The sequence below is a fragment of the Phlebotomus papatasi genome, chromosome 2 (genome assembly GCF_024763615.1).
Source record: "Phlebotomus papatasi isolate M1 chromosome 2, Ppap_2.1, whole genome shotgun sequence".
Taxonomy (NCBI): Eukaryota; Metazoa; Arthropoda; class Insecta; order Diptera; family Psychodidae; genus Phlebotomus; species Phlebotomus papatasi.
Genome location: NC_077223.1, coordinates 66,531,018 through 66,549,251, shown reverse-complemented (window position 1 = coordinate 66,549,251; position 18,234 = coordinate 66,531,018). Strand labels below are relative to the sequence as shown.

Below are 18,234 nucleotides of genomic sequence, written 5' to 3'. Positions count from 1 at the left end.
ATTTCGATACTATTTTAGAGCAGTTTTTCGAGGTGATTTCTTATTCAATTTGAATCAGTAATAAACCGGTACATAGTCCAAAAACAATGATGATGAGTAAATACAAATTCGAGCATTCCGCGATTTTTCCCTCACCATTGTATTTCTTTTTTTTTCTAGAGCTCTTACTAATGTGAAATGGGTGAGGAGAGGGCAATAGAAAGAAGAATGACTAAGAAGAATATTTTACAGTACAATATCAAATACACAATTGAAATGGTAAATGTGTGGCTTATTACCTCGCTATTTTCACAATTTTACTCCACTCAGCTTGCGTCTATCTCTTGTATGTAGTTGAGAAAATATTAATCCAAAGTTAGTTGTACGCTCCCAATACTCGTATAAAAAAAAGCGAGCAACTATAGTTTGAAATTTTTGTTGAAATTATATCATAGTATACCAGGCCATAAACATAATGCTAAGGCAGAGTCTCTATTTCCAAACACCCAACAACCGTCTCTTTCGCTCACTCTCTTTTTTTGGGTAAGTATTTTAAAATAAGCATGGAGTATTACTGCTATGTTTTATGTGTTTAATAATAATTCCAAGTATCGACCGTGTGCCTTTCCCATTGAGGCCGGGTGAGATAGTGGAAGAAGTGTGTGAAGGAGCCACAAATACAGGAGAAAGAACCCCGACTTGCGCTTCGCATTTAGTCACAGACTAAGAGCTGTGGTAGTCGTGAGAATTTAGTTGACGAGACAACACCAAGGGTGAAGTGCTTCCAGCCAGCTGCTATATATTGGCCATCCCTGTCGCACCAACGCGCCACACACTCCTGACTTCTTGCGGCTAAGGACCTTTCCAGAGGAGGATCAAAAGGACCCCCAGAATAGAAAAAAAAACAAATAGAGGTACTAAAATTTGGGGCACTCTCTTTTAGTATACCCAATTCTTCTACTTAATATTGCCTCAAATTGTTTGTTCAGCAATGGGAGAGCCAGCAGAGCTCTTCTATTCGATCAGCGATTAGAGCATTTGGGTAGATTATTTTAGACACGCCACATACACAATTTCATATAGAATGGATGGTAAATTAAACAAATCACACACATTTATTCAGTTACTATCGAAAAGTTTAGATGCCCTCGATGGCTTGCTGCAATTGTGATTCTTTTGCTTGCCATTACAAATTCAGCCTTCAATTAAATTATTGATTAAGACTTATTTTTGGCTAGCAGTGAATATTGGATTAATATTGAAGTTTTTCGTGCTATACATTTTACAGATGATGTAATTGAAAATTAATAAATTAACAATTTATTAATTCTTGATATAAATAGAACAGACCGCGTTACGATATGGCTTCTTAAACAGATAATAAGCTTCATTTAATTTTTTTTAGATATAATGACTAAAATATCAAATAAAAAACGATATTGCTTTAATTCTGTATTACTCTGACTAACAATAGCTTTGTAAATCTTTGATATGGTGCAATCTTAATGCACTTTTACATCAATTCAAGAATTTAGCTGATTTCTTTTGCTAATTATACATAAATGTATACGTTAAAAATCACAGCTTTAGCGTTTTTTATTCAAAAACTTTTTATGGCTATGGGAGTGTAGGGCAGTTTCAGACATGCTTGAATTTCGAAAATATAGAATTTAGAGTCAAACAGTTAAGTACAGTGGACTTTCGCTAATTCGGGTTTGTCCTTAGTTCGAATGACCTTTTAATTCGTGCAGCAATTGACAATAACCCATTCAGTCAATGTATTAGAAATACTTGAACAGAATGTTCATATTTTGGAATTAGTTCGTTACAAAAGAATAAGTATATGATTTTTTTTGAAAAAGGTGTGGCAAAGCGCACACTTACCGTTTATCGGTTCTCAACCGATTTGAACCGGTACATAAATCTCTCAAAAGATCCCACAAAATATTTTAAAAAGTAATAGGATTGATTTTCAGATAAATTTTTTTTATCGGTTATGAACCGGTTCATTACCGATTCAAAACCGTTTGGAACCGGTTCACTTTTGTCGAAAATTCCAAGACCTTTCCAATGACCCCAAACACGACCCCATTTGCTTGATAAATGCGCACTCTAGTGTCTCTTTTACTTTGACCTTGAAAAACCGTAACTAGGAATGATTCAACGGAATTTTCGTATATGGACGAGATGTCCGCCTGGGTAATCTCTAAAACATATCCAAAAATGAAGAAAATCGCACGACGCGTTTTCGAGAAATCCCTAAAAAACATAGTTTTGGAGAGGAAGGGTAGGGTTGGGGGGAAAATGAGGGGCATGCTAACGATCCTTGGGTCGACTTATGGGGGGTCTCCCGAAGGTTCCAAGTCTCTATCTCTAACCGTTTGGCCTCTAGAGCTGATGACAGCCGAATGGACAAACGGACAAACAGCGTGACGACATTTCTCAGAAATCGTCTGAAATGTAAAGACTTGTTGGGAAAAGTGGTCTCCGCGGGGGGGGGGAATCGAGAGATTACTGCTCTCTCCGTAGAGTTCGAGCAGTAAAAAATCTAATATTAGGGGAGTCGGCAATCCGCTGTCAAACACGCGAATTAATCCTTAAAGGACGATTGGGACACCGGTGTCCTAAAACAAGTTTGGTATTATTACGGATTTCTAAAGTTATATTTAGCTCTAAGAAGTAAGAGAAAGAAATTAGCTCTGACCCCCATTTTTCGATCCTCTCGTCCTTAAAGGGTTTACAGTCTCTGAATTTAAATTTTTTACATTAATGTTTTACAAACTCCAGTGATTTAGATAAACTATTCAAGAAGACAAATTGGCAACCAGAATTCTTATCAGGAAAGAAAATAAAAGCAATTTTAACAAATTCGCCGAAATGTCAAATTTTCTGTGCGCCATTTTGAGCAAAAACTTTGTCAAGCTATCTTTTTCTAAGTAATTGAAGGACTAAAGTAACTAAAACTGTATTCTCGAGAGCAGTTCAGATATTAATCGCCTAAAAATAAAATATTCAAAATTATGCAATTTCTCTAGATCTGTAGGGGAGACTGGGGTACAATTAGCTAGGAGTAGAATTTGACAGTAGATTTTTCTCGTTTCCCTTAAAGTGTAGTGTACATTGAGCAAAGTATTTTTTAATGAAAGTAACACATCCCCATATTCCCAGAAATATTTATAAGTCTGATCCTGTTATCCTAGAATTTAGAAGCATTTTTATAAAATGGGTATAAAATTGTAGTTTTGATGTTACAGTTTTTGGTCCAGCATTTGGTTTTCTGAGTTTCTAGTCAAGATGTCATAGTTTTACTTTGTTTCTGGTTTAATAAAGTTAATTTAGAGATGTTTTTCACTTGGACAATAATTATCTACTTTTTTATATAAGATGATAAACACTGAAACAGCCCTCGGGGAGGATGTAGCCACTCTTCCGTGGCGGGATAAAACTATTGACGATTTTTCACTAATACATGGATAATTGTTAGATGAAAAAGTACTATTGATATTCCAAGCAATATTGCCATTTGGATGAGCAACTTGTGAAATAGATTTTTTCAGGAAATTTGCATCAATTTTGCCACAATTACAAGAATGTCATAAAAAGTCGGTTAAAGCCTTTTCCTTTAAGGTTTAGTGACATATTTAACATCAGTGGGCTTCAGTGTATCATTTTTGGTATCTTCAGTTTGAAATTTCGTCTGGAAAACTGATGGCAATTAGTACCCCAAAAGTGGCTATATCTCTAGGATAATTACGAATTTTCACGTCTTTTTCATAGTGGTTTTAGGAACTATTATCCTCGTGCAATCATTATAAATTTTGTGCTAATAACATAACATTAGATACTCTTTCATTTGGTAAAAGTTTTAAAATGATTGCATTTGGTTTTATACCAAAACTAAAAAACCACTTTAGAAAAAATATACCACATTTTTGTACGGAAAATGTATGGGAATGCTCTGCCCTGCTATATCTACCTAGGCCGGGGTACGTGTAGCCAACGTGCCATACTTTTTCATTATCCTCCCTAGAAAAGGTCAAGGATTTTAAAGCTTTGAACTACACTGTTTCATACAGCCAATAACCTAATGCTACTTGTGAAACATTAAAACATTAGACAAACTTTATCATTTTTTCACAAATCATGCGCGAAAAAAATGCTTCATTTGCTGGCTAAAAGTACCCCGGTCTCCCCTAATCCTGCATTAAGTATTGAATTAAAAGTGTTTCTTGGCATTTTTCACGAATTTGTGTTTTTCTTAATTCTGTTGTGATTCTTCATTATTAAGGGCTTTATGAGCAAATTTTCAATATTTATGTGTATTTTAATGTAACATTTAGAATCGAATTAGAAAGAAATTCTGGCGTGAAACTACCTGAAATTCCACGATTTTTTTTATCATTTACATACTTAAGGGAAAGGCTATCACTGAAGGAATAATAAAAATATGAAGTGTTTGAAGCCAGAGTGTATGCGAAGCCTGCAGGCCTTCCTTTATTAAATTTACGTATTAATATTTATTATAAATTCCATTAAAAAACCTTAATGAAAATTTTAATTATAAAACAATTAAGAAAAACCATAGCATGTTTGAGCAGATTTGCTTCATTCGATATATAATAATAAAACTTAAAAAATATCGAATAACTTTCTTTTTTAAATTTAAATGCCACCGTCCGATGTTAAAAGAACCGAATTAGTGAGAGTCTACTGTAGTTTGATTTTAAATAATTTCTTGCTCGAATTTCTTCATAATTCGTATGACAATTCGGTCTCAAATTCCCAAATTTGTGTGAGTGTATAACCGGAAGTTTCATTTCAAAATAATTTGTTGACATTTTTCATTTATGATTTTCAAATGAAGAAAATGGAAATTCCCTGTGGTTTTTCTTAATTTGAGGGCTTTTTTTTTTTAGAATTTACAATAATTGTGTATAAATTTAATAGGAGTATGTAGGTGACGTAGAATATAGAAGAACATAAAATTGTTGGATTTTAAAGAGTTTTGTGGCAGAATTTCTCCATAATTCGGATAGCATTCCAGTCTCAAATGCCCGAATTTTAGAGAGAGTGTACTGTATGTGATAAAAGATTTATACATTTTTAAATACCTCAAAAGAAATTGTGTAGAATTAATTGTCTTGAATATAGATCACAAATTTATTTCGGTAAGGAAATGACTCTTAATATAAGCTTCAGCTGCATGAACTGCCCCACCCGCACCTACCGATTCTTAGAAATCAGTGTTTAGAGTAGACATTCTGTGTAACAGCGTAATCAGGAAGGAGTAGACTAGACAGTATTATTTTAAAATCTCGAACTTTAAGATTGCCAGAAGAAAAGCCATACTCTTTAATCTCAACACAACATTCTCAATATTTTTAAATCAAATATCTTTCCTCTCAATTCTAAAATACTTTTTTAACTTTAAATCTTTAAAACTTAAATTTGTATTTATTAGATTTCAATTGCCGACATTCATCTTTAATTTTAAAATGCAGAATTTCTTTAAAGAGTAAACCTGAATGCAATTTCACTTGAATTTCACTTGAACCTTATGTAGTGAACCTTTGTAAGCTTTCACTATTGAAAGTTTTATGGTGAGCTTTCATGATGTGCAGCGTAATCGATCTTTAACTTTGATTTTTAAATCTTTAACTTAAATCTTTAAGCTTTTTTATCTCAACATTTAAAAGTGTGTAGCATTTTTTAAAGTTTGATTTAAAGTGCTCAGAGTTAGGGAGTAATCATTTCTTATTTGCGATGTATCTGTTCTCATATTGAAAATAGGGTTTTATGTTACGACATAGCTTGACAATGATATATTTTTTAAGGCTGTGGTTTTTCGGGAGTTATAGTTAAGTAAATTGTTTTCTGAATGCTAAAATATTGACCAAGCAAATCATTGCTACCAATTCCTTGCGTTTAGTAATAATCTTCTCGATTTGAGAACTCTCTCTGGTTAAGGTTTATACTGTACTGATTCCAACGAATATAAGAGAGAACTTACCTAAAAATCTCTACTTTAATAAAAATTGAAGATGTTTCTAGCGCTCTACGATTGTCTACATAATCGACTTTTCTTTATACTGGTTCATGTCACGACTATTTAGTGATTTTAGAACACGACGAGGACTGGAGAAAACAGTCAAGACAGGAACCAACACAAAGAGAAGTCGATAATTCAGAAGCACTGGAAAACAGTAATGTGCTATAAGAGATACTTATTGCTCATTGAATCATCTATAAAGCATAATTTTCTGGTTAGCTAGCATTTTCAAACATTTTATACAGTTTATTTCCTAAATAGAAAACAAATAAAAAAAGAGGCGTGGATTATTTACTAAACGGCACTTTCCTTTTTAAATCGCGTTTATTTAAAATACAGGCTTCAAAAATTATCTTCTTATTAAACTATTAATAATTTTTATTCATATAAAAAAGGAATATAGTCAAGTGTGCTAATCCGGGCACTTCGCTATCTGGATCGTTTATGACTAATCTACTTAAAATAAGATTTTTATTTTTATTTCCGTAATATAGTCACTACAGTAACATAATATAAATATTCAAGTTTAAGAAAAAGCAAAAATAATATTTTTATCCATTAAATAAGTGAGTGTAATCGACTCATTTCAATCTTACGCCAGTTGGGTTCTTCACTAAAAATTTTCCAGCAGTGATATTTTCGCTAATGGCAGCTGGTTGATTGAAAACATTTATTGTTTTTTCCTAGTGAAAAAAGTATTTTAAATCCAAAGATTTAATTAAAAGTGAATTAGCGAAAAGGCGACCCAGTTAGTGCATACTGACTTATTTCAGTATTATCATTATTTTATAAATTTTCTTTAATATTTTTGATATTTTTTTATATTATGTTTCTTAATGAAACAGTGAATAATTCTATGGATTAAGTAAATGGATTATTCTGAAGTAAAAAAGAATTTCACCTGTCCAAAAACAAGCGTTTAAGTAGAACTGTTCAGAAAACGATCCAGTTACCCCACCTTACTATATATTTTTGATATTTTTATTTGAATTCGATTGTTTTAAAATAAATTAACCTCGATTAGTAAATAACACTTAATATTTTGATCAAAATTATTGCAAGATGCTCGAGTGATTTTTAATTTTGTAATTAATAAGGCAAGATCTTTTTGTTGCATTTACAGTAGACTCTTCGTTATCCGGCTGACTGGGGGACAAAATGACATTTAGGTTTTTTGAATGATCAACGGTTTTTCTATTTTGTGCTGTGTGAATTTATTTTCTGTCTGACAAAGAACAAGAGAATTTTCTTCATGGTGTGCTTATGTTTCATTTTTTATCACAATTATGTATTAAAAACTTCGATACAATGTTAATAATTACTTTAATTCACTCTGGACAAACTTCATGTTTAGTGAAAATAATTTTGAATATATCAACCGCCAGTGTTTGGCAGCTGTCACCCGGATAGCGAAGTGCCGGATAACGAAGAGTTGAGTGTAATAATAAAATTGTGAGGTTAAGTTACATAGGTTATGTTACTAGGCAAATTTTAATTAAACAAAACCTTTATTTAATATTTAGGCCCTCTAAAAAAATCAAAATATAATTTTATTAATGCCCTAGGTGGATCAAATATTTTTAGAGGTTAGGTTATGCTTAACATAACCTAACATAACCTAACATTCTAAAGTAAAAAAGATCCATTATAGTGAGTAAAGACACTCAAAATTAAATATTACATTCCTTATTACATTTTTATAGTAATAATAATAAAATCAACATTTTCCTAATTAAAAAAAAATTCTTGATATGTATTCAAGTGAAAGTTAATACGTGCCCTTTGTAATCTAACTACAAACTTTCAACTACATAACAATAGCCGTGATTTATAAAATATCACATTCAAAAGGCAGTCATAATGCGAGTATAGAGTGTAGAAAAAATACCAAAATGCATTAGTATAGGTTCAATTATTCGTTATTTCATAATCAATTTATATTGTCTCTGAACTAATTTTTAGCATACCATGAAGCATGAATATGAGACGGTGACACGTTTCAAAAAGCGCGAGAGGACGCAAAATTGGACGTTTTCGGAGAAGAAGTTCCTCCTGGACCTATGTCGCAGAGATATGAAGATCATTGAGAATAAGAGGTTGGACAGTGCTTTGATTGCGCTGAAGAATAGGGCATGGAGGCTAATTCATCAGCGCTTTGCGTCGACTTTTGGGCCTGATCGCAACTGCAATCGGCTGAAGGAGCAATTCAGGAGGATGAAGGCTCTGTCGAGATCTGAAATTTTAGACTACAGCCATCGACTGAGTCGCTTTGGACAAGATGTTGCAGATAGGAAGCGTCCTAGTGCCTTTTCTTTTGAAATTTGGGAATTTATGCAAGAAGCTAAAAAAGTCTGCAAGGCTGAATCCATGGACAATGTAGACTATTCAAAGATGGAATCATCGCTGGAGAGGGATGACTTTGACAACAGCAACAGTAGCAATCAGGAGGATGATTCTCTCTGCACAACAATTATGTAAGCTCTCAGGGATTTTTATGCTGAAATTCTTAATCTTCAAATTTGATTTTTTTGTTCAGGAACAAAACTTCCCAGAATATGGACATGTGCGAAGTTCAGATTAAGGAGGAACCTGGATCAGATGTCGAATGTATCAGTAATCCTTCCAATCCATCCGAATCCCCGAAGCGTGTCGATAATCAGCTAATGGATCGCGACATGCCAGCCACTGATCTCAGCAACATTTCAGCGACTATCAATACCGTCAACCTCATGGAGAACATCATCCCGCGCGATCGAGCCATCCAGACTGACTCATCATCCCGTTCGGACTTCAACATGAGAGAATTCTATGAGATGCAAGTGAGAGAGCATACCCTCAGAATGGACATCCTGAAGCTTCAATTTGAGACAGCGAAGTACAATAGGGACATCGCGAAGCTGAACATGAACCTCACGATCAAAGCTATGCAGAACAATAAGGGCTGAATCTCCCTCTTCAAATCTCTACGAACCATAAGAACTTAATCAGTATTTTAATGGCATATTTTACCTCAATTGTCACTGTGCTGTAATTTCAGTGGATTTCCTCGGATTAGCTACATATCACGAGGAATTAAAATACACCAAATTGAGCCAAATGAACGTCTTTTTTAACTCAATTGAGTTGAAAATCTGTTTCAAGAACTGTTGGAGTCTCAGCTGAAGCAGATTTTAAAGAGAATTCCGTTTCCTTTGTATTTTAAATTAAGAGATTTTCAATTTTTGTGAATTTTTTTCTTTATTTAAAAATTATTGTATTGGATTTTATGTTTGTAATTTAGTTTGTAATTGAAGTATAATTACTAGAATAAATTGATAAGAATTGCCTAAATTCTATAAAACTTCTTTTTTTATTACTTAATGCTCCTCATAATTGGACGATCGCATCATTGTCCTTCGCCTTGTCTTACTCTAAAATAAAGTTTTGTCAAATTAACAAGAAAAGTTTTACAAAATTTTAAGAAGATCCATTTGTCCACTTAACAAAACTTTAATTTTTCCAGAGTTGTTTAACTTTTAATCATTATTGGGAATCTTGGGAATATATTTTAATCATTCTAATAAATTTTAAATTAAAAGGTCAAACAAATTTTAAACAGAGCATAATTTCTTAGTTCCAAGTGCTTTTAATATCTCATATCTATGTGCATCGGATTTCTCTTAAATTAGGAGACTAATAAACCAGAACACCAGAACGGTTTAGTCGCATTGTGCTGTTTATTCAATCACATACAACACGTTTTTAGATAAATTTTTGAAATAAATTCAAGATTGATTGAAATCAACAGTGAATCACCACAGGAAAAAAATCCCATTCTTTTTTCAATTTGTCACCATTCTGAAGCTTAAACGGTAAGAGATATCAACTTACGGTCTTCGATGACCCCACATAAGTGGACATTACCTCGAACGCCTCGAACAGTCTTTTATCCTCTCACCCCTTATAATCCCTTCAAAACCACGTTTTTCAGTTTCATCTCAAAAATGACCCAAGCTTTTCCAATAATTTTTGATTATGTCTTAGACGTGCCCCAGGTGAACATTTTGTCCATACCATAATGTACCTATAACGGGAAAATTCGCCATTTTGAATTGTTGAGGGTCAAAGTTCAACCACTTTCGAGGGATTATTTTTCTATTGATTTGGTAGAATTTGGATTTGTTTGAAAAGTTTTGAAATTTTTAACTCTTTAATATCGCTTCCAATCTTTAAAAAAATATTTAAGTACCTGTATTTGATTTATAAGACCCAGGAGGTGACATTAACTCTGAAAAATGCGACCGGTTTTAGTGTAATTTTTTCCCTGTTTTCGTACACATTTCACGAGATATCTTTAAAACTACGTAGGTTGCCAGTTTGGAGTTTTCGGTTGCTTTTTCGTTATTAAATAGGCTTTTATTTTGTATTAGTGTTTTTTTGCTAATGCATTCTACAATGACAGATAACAGCTAATAAACTCAAAAGTATTTGCGGCTCGCTAGAAACATATGGGAAACATAGGAAATGTCATGCCCCTGTATAAGACAATTTATTTAGGTTGGTTTAGATTGGATAGGTTTAGATTTATTCGGTTAGGGCTTTGACAAACCTGAGAACTAGCCGAGAGATGTCTTAGCGTAATTGTATTCAAAATAATGGTTAAACTACATTTCCATCATTTTCCATTAAGTCGTCATCGGCTTAAGGGGGTTTCCTGAATTAGAAACCCAAGACTTAGCTGTTTTTTGCGATTTTTTTTTGGAGGAGAAGGAAACGACAAAGCTTTATGAAATTTTGGGTAAATATTTATACACATTAAAAGTGCTTGGCTTAAATAAATTTTTTCGAAAAAAATATTACAAAATGGCGGAATAATGAGTAATTTACTGGAGCACTTCGTCATAGTACACCCTAACTGGCGGGAAATCTGCAGCTTATAATTTTTGTCTGAAAAAAAAACAAATTAATTTTCAAAATTCATAAGTTTGTTTCATAGCTAAACCAAGAAAAACTGAAGAAAATCATAAAATTGGACCTTTTTCGCTTTTAATTCGCATAAAATTTTGACTTTAACATGCTGTAAAAAATAGAAAAAAAGATTTTCTGAAATCATTTAGGTTTAATTAGAAGAGCATTTAATTCTGAAGAAAATAAACCCTTATGCGTTTCAATCGGTCCATAACATTTTTTGCTAGCTTTCCATCTTTCCCGCTAATTCGACAAAATCTTAAAAATGAGAAGTGGAGAAAACGAGCTTCAAACGTTCATCCAGGCGCTTGCAAAACTTCTACGCGCTCCTTTGCTTTCGGCTCTCTATCTTCGAAAATACTTGGAATAGAGTTCTGAAATTTTGGTGATGTATTCTTATAGATAGTTTATCTATCTATTTCAGCAATAAAAAGTATCATTTTCTTTTGACCTTGTAATTCGGGAAACCCCCTTAAGTCGTAAGTCTGACAAGGGCATTATATTCGCATACCATGTTTTGGGAACGATTTTCCCCTTCATCTCCGAAACGTTATATGCGAATATCATTGGATAAATCTAAACCTGTAGTCAAATTATTGAACGTAATCAGTCACAATTGATTACTGCGGTTACCAACTATTTCGTTTGTTGATTGCCTGGTTAATCGGAAATTAAGCCGTAGCCATTTATGCGTAAGCACGTTACTAATATCAAGAATATTCTAACATAGAAGGAGAGCTCTATGTCGTGAGTTTGAACTTTCCGCAAAGCTGGCAACACCTTGTCATATTTTTTACTAAAGTAAATCATTTGAATTTAAACTTTTTTAAGGTTATGTCCAGTAAAATCTAATTTTACCAATTTTACTAATTAATGGTGTGATTTGAAATAAATTTTTAGAGAGTTACAACTTTTTTATAATATACTTTTTGTTCTAAAGGACATCGAAATCGAATTCTAACTTTGCACTATTTTAATTCATTTGCAAAGTTAGAAAATTAGATCTTAAAAATACTTTTATGAGTGACCTTATGCTTTCAAAATGTTCAAAGTAATAATAAAATTTCTATTGAAATAATTAATTTAGATTTAGAATTTAAAATTCAGAAAGATGGATTTTATTTTAAAGTTTTGCGGGTTACACCGAATTTAGATATTCTTTCTGAAATAACTATTTAGCATAATAAAAGAAATAGTTTCATGATAGAATCGTAAAGCTTTAAGTATACAGTGCTGTCTCGCTATATGCACAGTTTGGGTACTTTTTTTGACAGTTCTCTCTCTGAATATGCACAACTTTTTTTGAAATTCCCAACGGTTTTTTTCTTTCTTTTAAAACATTATTATTTTTTTATTGTTCTAGAATTCCCCGTGTTATTTTAACTATAATATGAGACAGAAAAAATAAAATTAAGATAATTAAAAACAAGAAAAATTAGTTACCAAGAAAATAATTTTCTTTATTACTTTGTCAAAATGTAAACAAATTGATTTTGAATGCAACCGACACAAAAGCTGTGCATATAGAGAGTGTGCATATAAAGAGACAGAACTGTATAAAAATACCCAAAATTCGTCAGAAAAATAAACCCATTTTGACGATATTTAACTAAAGGAAGTTATAATTATAACGATTTCGAATTTAGTTTAGGTAACTTTTTGGAGGCAACTGGTATTCAGAGTAAAGGGACAGATAATCCTAACCGGCTTATGTAGGTGAGATTCTTAACGTGAGCTAACTCGGAGTGCATGCAAATTCGATTTGGAGCTGAAGTTGGGAGACGCCATTCAGTTATCTTGCATCAAATTCGTGAAATTATACAAATTTTGTATTTAAACCAAAATATCAAGGATTTGGATGAACTGATAGAAAAGTGATATATGGATGAAATGTAGACCAGAATGTTCTCTATAATTTTCCCATAGAACATGATCTCATCGATTACTCAGAAGCCAAGATAAGCGAGGTTTTTTGTTTCTTAACTCGTTTTTTCATCCAGAGTGCCCCAAGTAGTCATTTGTTGAGCTTCAACTATTTCAAAGAATTGTTGTATTTTGTGGGACTTTCCATTTAAAACCCTATTTTAAGTGTCTTGGTGGAGTAGAGGCAGTCAAATTGGCATCTGAGTGATTTCAAAGCGTTTTTATGGGAAAAATCATTTTTTTTACACATAAACGGCAAAATCGGAGTGATAGCGTAGTCTGAGCAGAAAATGATGTATGGACAAAATGTAGAGACAAATGTGTTCTACAATTGGTTCGAAGTAATCATCAAAATCGGCTTAGCGACAGTCGAGATAATTGAGGTTATGTGATATTGAAATTGGTTTTTCGACTGTGGCGCCCCTGGTGTTGGTCCCACGAAGTTCAAATATTCTAGAAAGTTGTAGCATTTGGTGAGATCTTTCGTTTAAGCCCTCACTCATCAAAATCGGTCACATAGAACCGGAGATATGATTTTTTGAATTTTGTGAACTTTGACCCCTCATATCTCCGGTTCTGTTTTAACCACAGCGCGCATACGCACCATTTTGGAAACGTCCTAGACTGGACTACAACATACTAAAATTTCATTAACTTGCACAATGCCGTTTTTGAGAAAAGTGACTTTGAATTTCGATGAATTTTGACGCTATCACAGCGCCACCTGTGGTGACTTTTTGAACTTCCATCTGAAAGTGCTCATCGAGACGAAACCAAAAAGGTAAAATTTAGGTCGCTATGTTAATTAGAACCGGAGATAGAGGCCGGTCAATGTTCGAACTTTGACCCCTTATAGCTCGGGTCAGGGGTTATGGATCGACTTAAGGTTTTTTTTTGTTTGATAGGTATAATCAACGGCTACAACATACTAAATTTTCAGCCCGATGCACAATGGAATTTTTGAGTTATTTAACTTATAAGATTTAAAAATTTTCTTTTTAATAATAGCGCCCCTAGCGGTGGTTTTATGAACTTGCGATGTTAGAAGGGGAAGTGGTATTTCACGAGAGCTTTCCAAAAAGCCCTCACTTTTTAAATTCTGACAATTAGAACCGGAGTTATGGCCATTTTAAGAAATTTTTTTTGGACCCTTATAGCTCGGGTCAGGGGGGTCGGGGGACCTTAAGTTTGGTATTGATGGAAAGCTCTAAGGCCCAGCTATAACATACTAAAATTTGAGTCCGCTGAATGCCATAGGGGCGGAGCTATTGAGAAAACAAAAAAAGGGGGGTCTTCAAAATGGCGGAAGGAGGGGTGGGGGGTGGGGGGTCTATGCACCAAGTTGCAATTTTCATCCGATATATAACCTTTGCCGAAAACCGCAAGTCGATATCTTTTTTAGTTTAGGAGCTATTAAGCTCCAAAGAGCGGCCGGCCGGCCGGCCGGCCGGCCGGCCGGCCGGCCGGGAACGTAACTTAGCCACATATATATTCGGAATCAGGAAGTGGCGAAACACATTTTGGCCAAATTTGAGGTCGATCGGACGACATGAAATTTTGTTAGGATTATAGTAGGTGAGATTTTGTTAAGAATCTCACCTAATATAATTTAATATTCCTTTTTTATGTAAGATTTTGTTTTTTCTTTTTTTTATACTGTCTTAGATAATGTTGACTTATGTGGTGGGGGGGGGGGTCGTCGAAGATCGGAAGTATATCTCTTACCGTTTGGGCTCTAGCTGTGGCATAAGTTGAAAAAAAAAAGAATTATATAACTGCCCTCTCTTTAAGTTTGAGCAGTAAAATATTTGCAAAATAACTATATTTTAATATAATATATTAAATTTCTAAGAAAAGCGCCTCTTCGAGAAATTCTTCTCAATTGTATTTAGGTTAAAAAATAAAATTGTTTTTTTCTAAATTAGAAAATTGAAAAGCAAAAAAAGAAAACAGAATATGTACAATTTTCTGCCAATTCAAAGATGTTTGCATATTAAAATGAAACAAATATGAACCTCGCCATTAAGGTAAACAATGCTATTATTATCTTATTTCGATCCGATTGTTGAAGTAGAAATGTTTTAACATCGGTTTCTCAGCCAAATAGGAATTATTAAAGCTTTAAGATGTTTTAACAAGGGTTTTAGGTATTTTTATAAATGGGTGACTGAATTTAGGGGTGATATTGCAAGTCATTTTCGATACTATCGCCTGTCGATTCTGAAAATTTTAAACGATAGCTGCATACCTTTGTAACTAATATAAATATTTATCAACAGTTACAGTCTTTTAATAATAATACAATAAATGGTTCAATAATGTTTAAAACTGTATCATTCACTAAATTTTGTAAATACAGAATTATCGAAAAGTTATCATTCCACCCTAGATTACAATTGCATGAACTTTGTATTGGACATCGAAGTATTTGGTGGAAAAATTCAGAAATATTCAGAGATTTTCTATTTACCAAAAAGTTATCTTGACAATAATAGTTCTAATTTTCCGATCTGGAAATATAATTTAAGTTTCAGATGAAATATCCCAAGTAGTAAAATAAACTCTCAGTCAAGAGCTCTGTTATTGTAAGTATATCAAGTTGAAAAGGTTCTTCTATTCTAAATTCGTAAAGTTTTCATGATCACACAATTAATTCGAAGAAAACAGAAATATTATTCGTGCCCTATAATTTTCTAAATTTCCAAAACATTCATTAAATAATCAATTTTTCTGCCAAAAATTACAACTTCCCATAGAGCACAAAATTTTAATTGATACCCTGAAAAAATGCTTATCACGATCTCCGAGTCCAAAATTTGGCTATAAAGACTGACCACATAGAGGTGACCCCAGTCTTCTGTGGAATTTCGCATTCGTCGTGTCTCAAAATGAAGGTGATTCTCTTCAGTAGTGTTTTTGCTTTAATTGCCCTGGATTTAGTCCTGGCCAATCCCTGTGCTAAACCTCCCCCAGCTGATGTCAAGCAGTGTTGTGAATTTCCAATGCCTCTCGAAGGTGCTCTTGTTGAATCCTGCATAAATCAATACGGGGCCCAGTCGATGAGAGTGATCCAATCAATTTTGACTGGGGGACCTCCTCGTGGAGCGGTGAGTGATTCCTGATGGTGAGTTCTGTCCACACCACATTCAGAAATTTTCTCTTTCAGTGCGTCGCTGAATGCCTGTCCAATGCAACTGGAATGGTCAATGGTGTTGATGTGAATGTCGACTTGCTTGTGGCAGGATTTAAAATGGCAGCAGATGGAAAACCAGAATGGGTCCCCATCATTGAGTCTTCAATACCAGAGTGTGCTGGAATGGTTAAGGCTATGGCTCCAGAGCTAGAGAAAGCATCTAAACTTCCACCACTCGATCCTGCTGATCCCATTTGCAGCGGTGGTCCCGGATTTATGCTCTTCTGCGCAGTAAAAACCCTCTTCCAGGTAACATTATTCCTGATCTTGAAATACCAGGATCCTGATATTCCCTAATTTATGGTTTCAGAGTTGTCCAGCAAAGTACTTCAAATCAACTCCAGAATGTAATGAACTTAAGACGTATGCTAACACCTGTCCTTTGGGATTCTAAGATCGTAAATCCCCTCTTCAAGACAACAAACCTCAAATTGGGATACTTTGCAGCTTAAAGTAGTGTACATTTATGAGTAGTGTAAATAAAATGGTGAATCTTAAATTTACTGGAAATTTCGGAAAAATCGTTGAAGTTTTGAATGTTGTCACGAAACTCACCGAAGTTGCGCGAAGATTTACCATAATGGATTTTCCCAAACATTCTGAATTTAAGTAATGTTGACTGAACATGACCTTTCAGTTTCATTCAAGTCTAAATAGAACATTTCACTCTGAATCATAAACAAAACCAGTCATCACTGAAATCACTCAATGGACGTGAGTTATGAGGAAAAAGAGATCAATGAATATATTTGGACGGAAGCGTCATTTTAATATAATTACATACAATTTTCCACGGAAAATTGCGTATAAATTGAACCATGAGTTGTCACGTTATAGAAACTGAAAATCAGAAGTTAACCTTCTGGCTTAATACTCGTTTCTAATATTGCGAAGCATGTAGTTTTGGAAACTTTGTATGCAAAAGAGGATCGTAGGTCAGGTAATTCTATAACTCGAAAATAATCTTCCATCGAGATATTCCTTCGAGATAGAAGACAATACTCTTCGGAAAAGTTTAAGAACAATAAATCTCAAAGAAGAGATTTCTCAGAAAATCTATGAAAGCCCTTGTGCGGAGACGTCGACCTCGGGGCAGACCTAGGATAAGGTGGCTGAATCAAATTCAGGATCTTGCCTTGGAGCGTCTTAGGATCAACCACGAACATTTTCCTGAAGTGGCGTAGGATGGACAATGGACAGGCGTGGTTTGCTAAACTGGTTGTCATGGACCCGCGATCCCGATATAGGGATGAGCAGTTCAAAATTTGATGATGAAGGGATTTTCCATCGCTTTCATTCTGAGTGTTGGAGTAGACGCTAAGACGGCGATGGGCGCACGGGGTGGGAAAAAAGAAATGACAATAAATCAAATAAATTTTAATCAAATTTTCTTTAGAAACGGTTGTATTACAAATATCTCAGATAATATGGAAGCCAGATGAAAAATGAAACAATCATGTATTTTGTGACTATTTGCCCCGGTCTTCCTATTTATTGCCACCATTGTGACATTATTGGTTTGGTTAACAATGTTTAAAAAAAATAAAAAGTTAGACAAAAGCAGTTGGAAAGTCGGACATAGTGAATAATGGCAAAATGTGTGTATAATACGTAGAAAACCATTTCTTGAGATCTTACTGCGTAATACTTGTACGTTGGATGGTTATACTGTTCCTACTGTTCTATCCTTTATTTCCGGGCATCGCTCGAATAATTCTAAGTTGCTAAAAATTTCTACCATGTAAAAGTTCTAAGGGCACTCAATGGGTCAAGTGGTAGAGCATTCGCTCTATGATGCAAGTGTCTCGGGTTCGAATCCTCTTTAGGTCACCAGGAATTCTTCTGGCGTTAAAGGTGGTCGGATTGCATCTAGTGAGATTCACTGCACTTAATTCCATGGGCATGGGACTGACAATCTCATCCTGTACAAGATAAAATAATAATACAAGTCTAGAAATCCCCTTGCGGGAAGGCCTTGTTCCTTCATGGAATGTTGTGTCAGCCTTTATTATTATTATTATTATTAAAAGTTCTAAAACTTCACACGGAATTTCTTCATATTTTTTTTTAAATATATCTATTCGCGCGCACGACGATTTCTGTGCTATTAGTTTCTTGAAAAAACGGTTCTAAACCAGTTAAA

General features: G+C 34.0%; 2 protein-coding genes across 3 annotated transcripts; both read left to right on the top strand.

Annotated features, from left to right (window-relative positions):
- Nucleotides 1–232: 232 nt before the first annotated feature.
- LOC129803917 (uncharacterized) lies at nt 233–9,368 on the top strand. 2 transcript variants are annotated; one of them, XM_055850795.1, is made up of 4 exons: nt 233–522; nt 589–893; nt 7,991–8,502; nt 8,565–9,368. In XM_055850795.1, exons 3-4 carry the CDS (start codon nt 7,997–7,999, stop codon nt 8,971–8,973), a joined length of 915 nt encoding a protein of 304 aa, XP_055706770.1. In that variant the 5' UTR covers nt 233–522; nt 589–893; nt 7,991–7,996; the 3' UTR covers nt 8,974–9,368. The 2 variants fall into 2 exon arrangements, with proteins under 2 accessions (XP_055706770.1, XP_055706771.1); XM_055850796.1 differs by having other exon boundaries at nt 304–522; nt 616–893.
- A 6,387-nt stretch (nt 9,369–15,755) lies between these two features.
- On the top strand, nt 15,756–16,590 carry LOC129803916 (general odorant-binding protein 66-like). The gene is made up of 3 exons (XM_055850794.1): nt 15,756–16,005; nt 16,065–16,340; nt 16,402–16,590. The coding sequence occupies exons 1-3, from the start codon at nt 15,787–15,789 to the stop codon at nt 16,483–16,485; spliced, it is 579 nt and encodes a 192-aa protein (XP_055706769.1). The 5' UTR covers nt 15,756–15,786; the 3' UTR covers nt 16,486–16,590.
- Nucleotides 16,591–18,234: the final 1,644 nt, after the last annotated feature.

Coding starts and splice junctions, on each gene's coding strand:
- LOC129803917 (XM_055850795.1), top strand. CDS start 7,997: ATGAAGCATGAATATGAGACGGTGACACGTTTCAAAAAGCGCGAGAGG. Junction 8,503..8,564: donor TCTCTCTGCACAACAATTAT/GTAAGCTCTCAG, acceptor TTTTTTGTTCAG/GAACAAAACTTCCCAGAATA.
- LOC129803916 (XM_055850794.1), top strand. CDS start 15,787: ATGAAGGTGATTCTCTTCAGTAGTGTTTTTGCTTTAATTGCCCTGGAT. Junction 16,006..16,064: donor GGGGACCTCCTCGTGGAGCG/GTGAGTGATTCC, acceptor TTTCTCTTTCAG/TGCGTCGCTGAATGCCTGTC. Junction 16,341..16,401: donor CAGTAAAAACCCTCTTCCAG/GTAACATTATTC, acceptor TTATGGTTTCAG/AGTTGTCCAGCAAAGTACTT.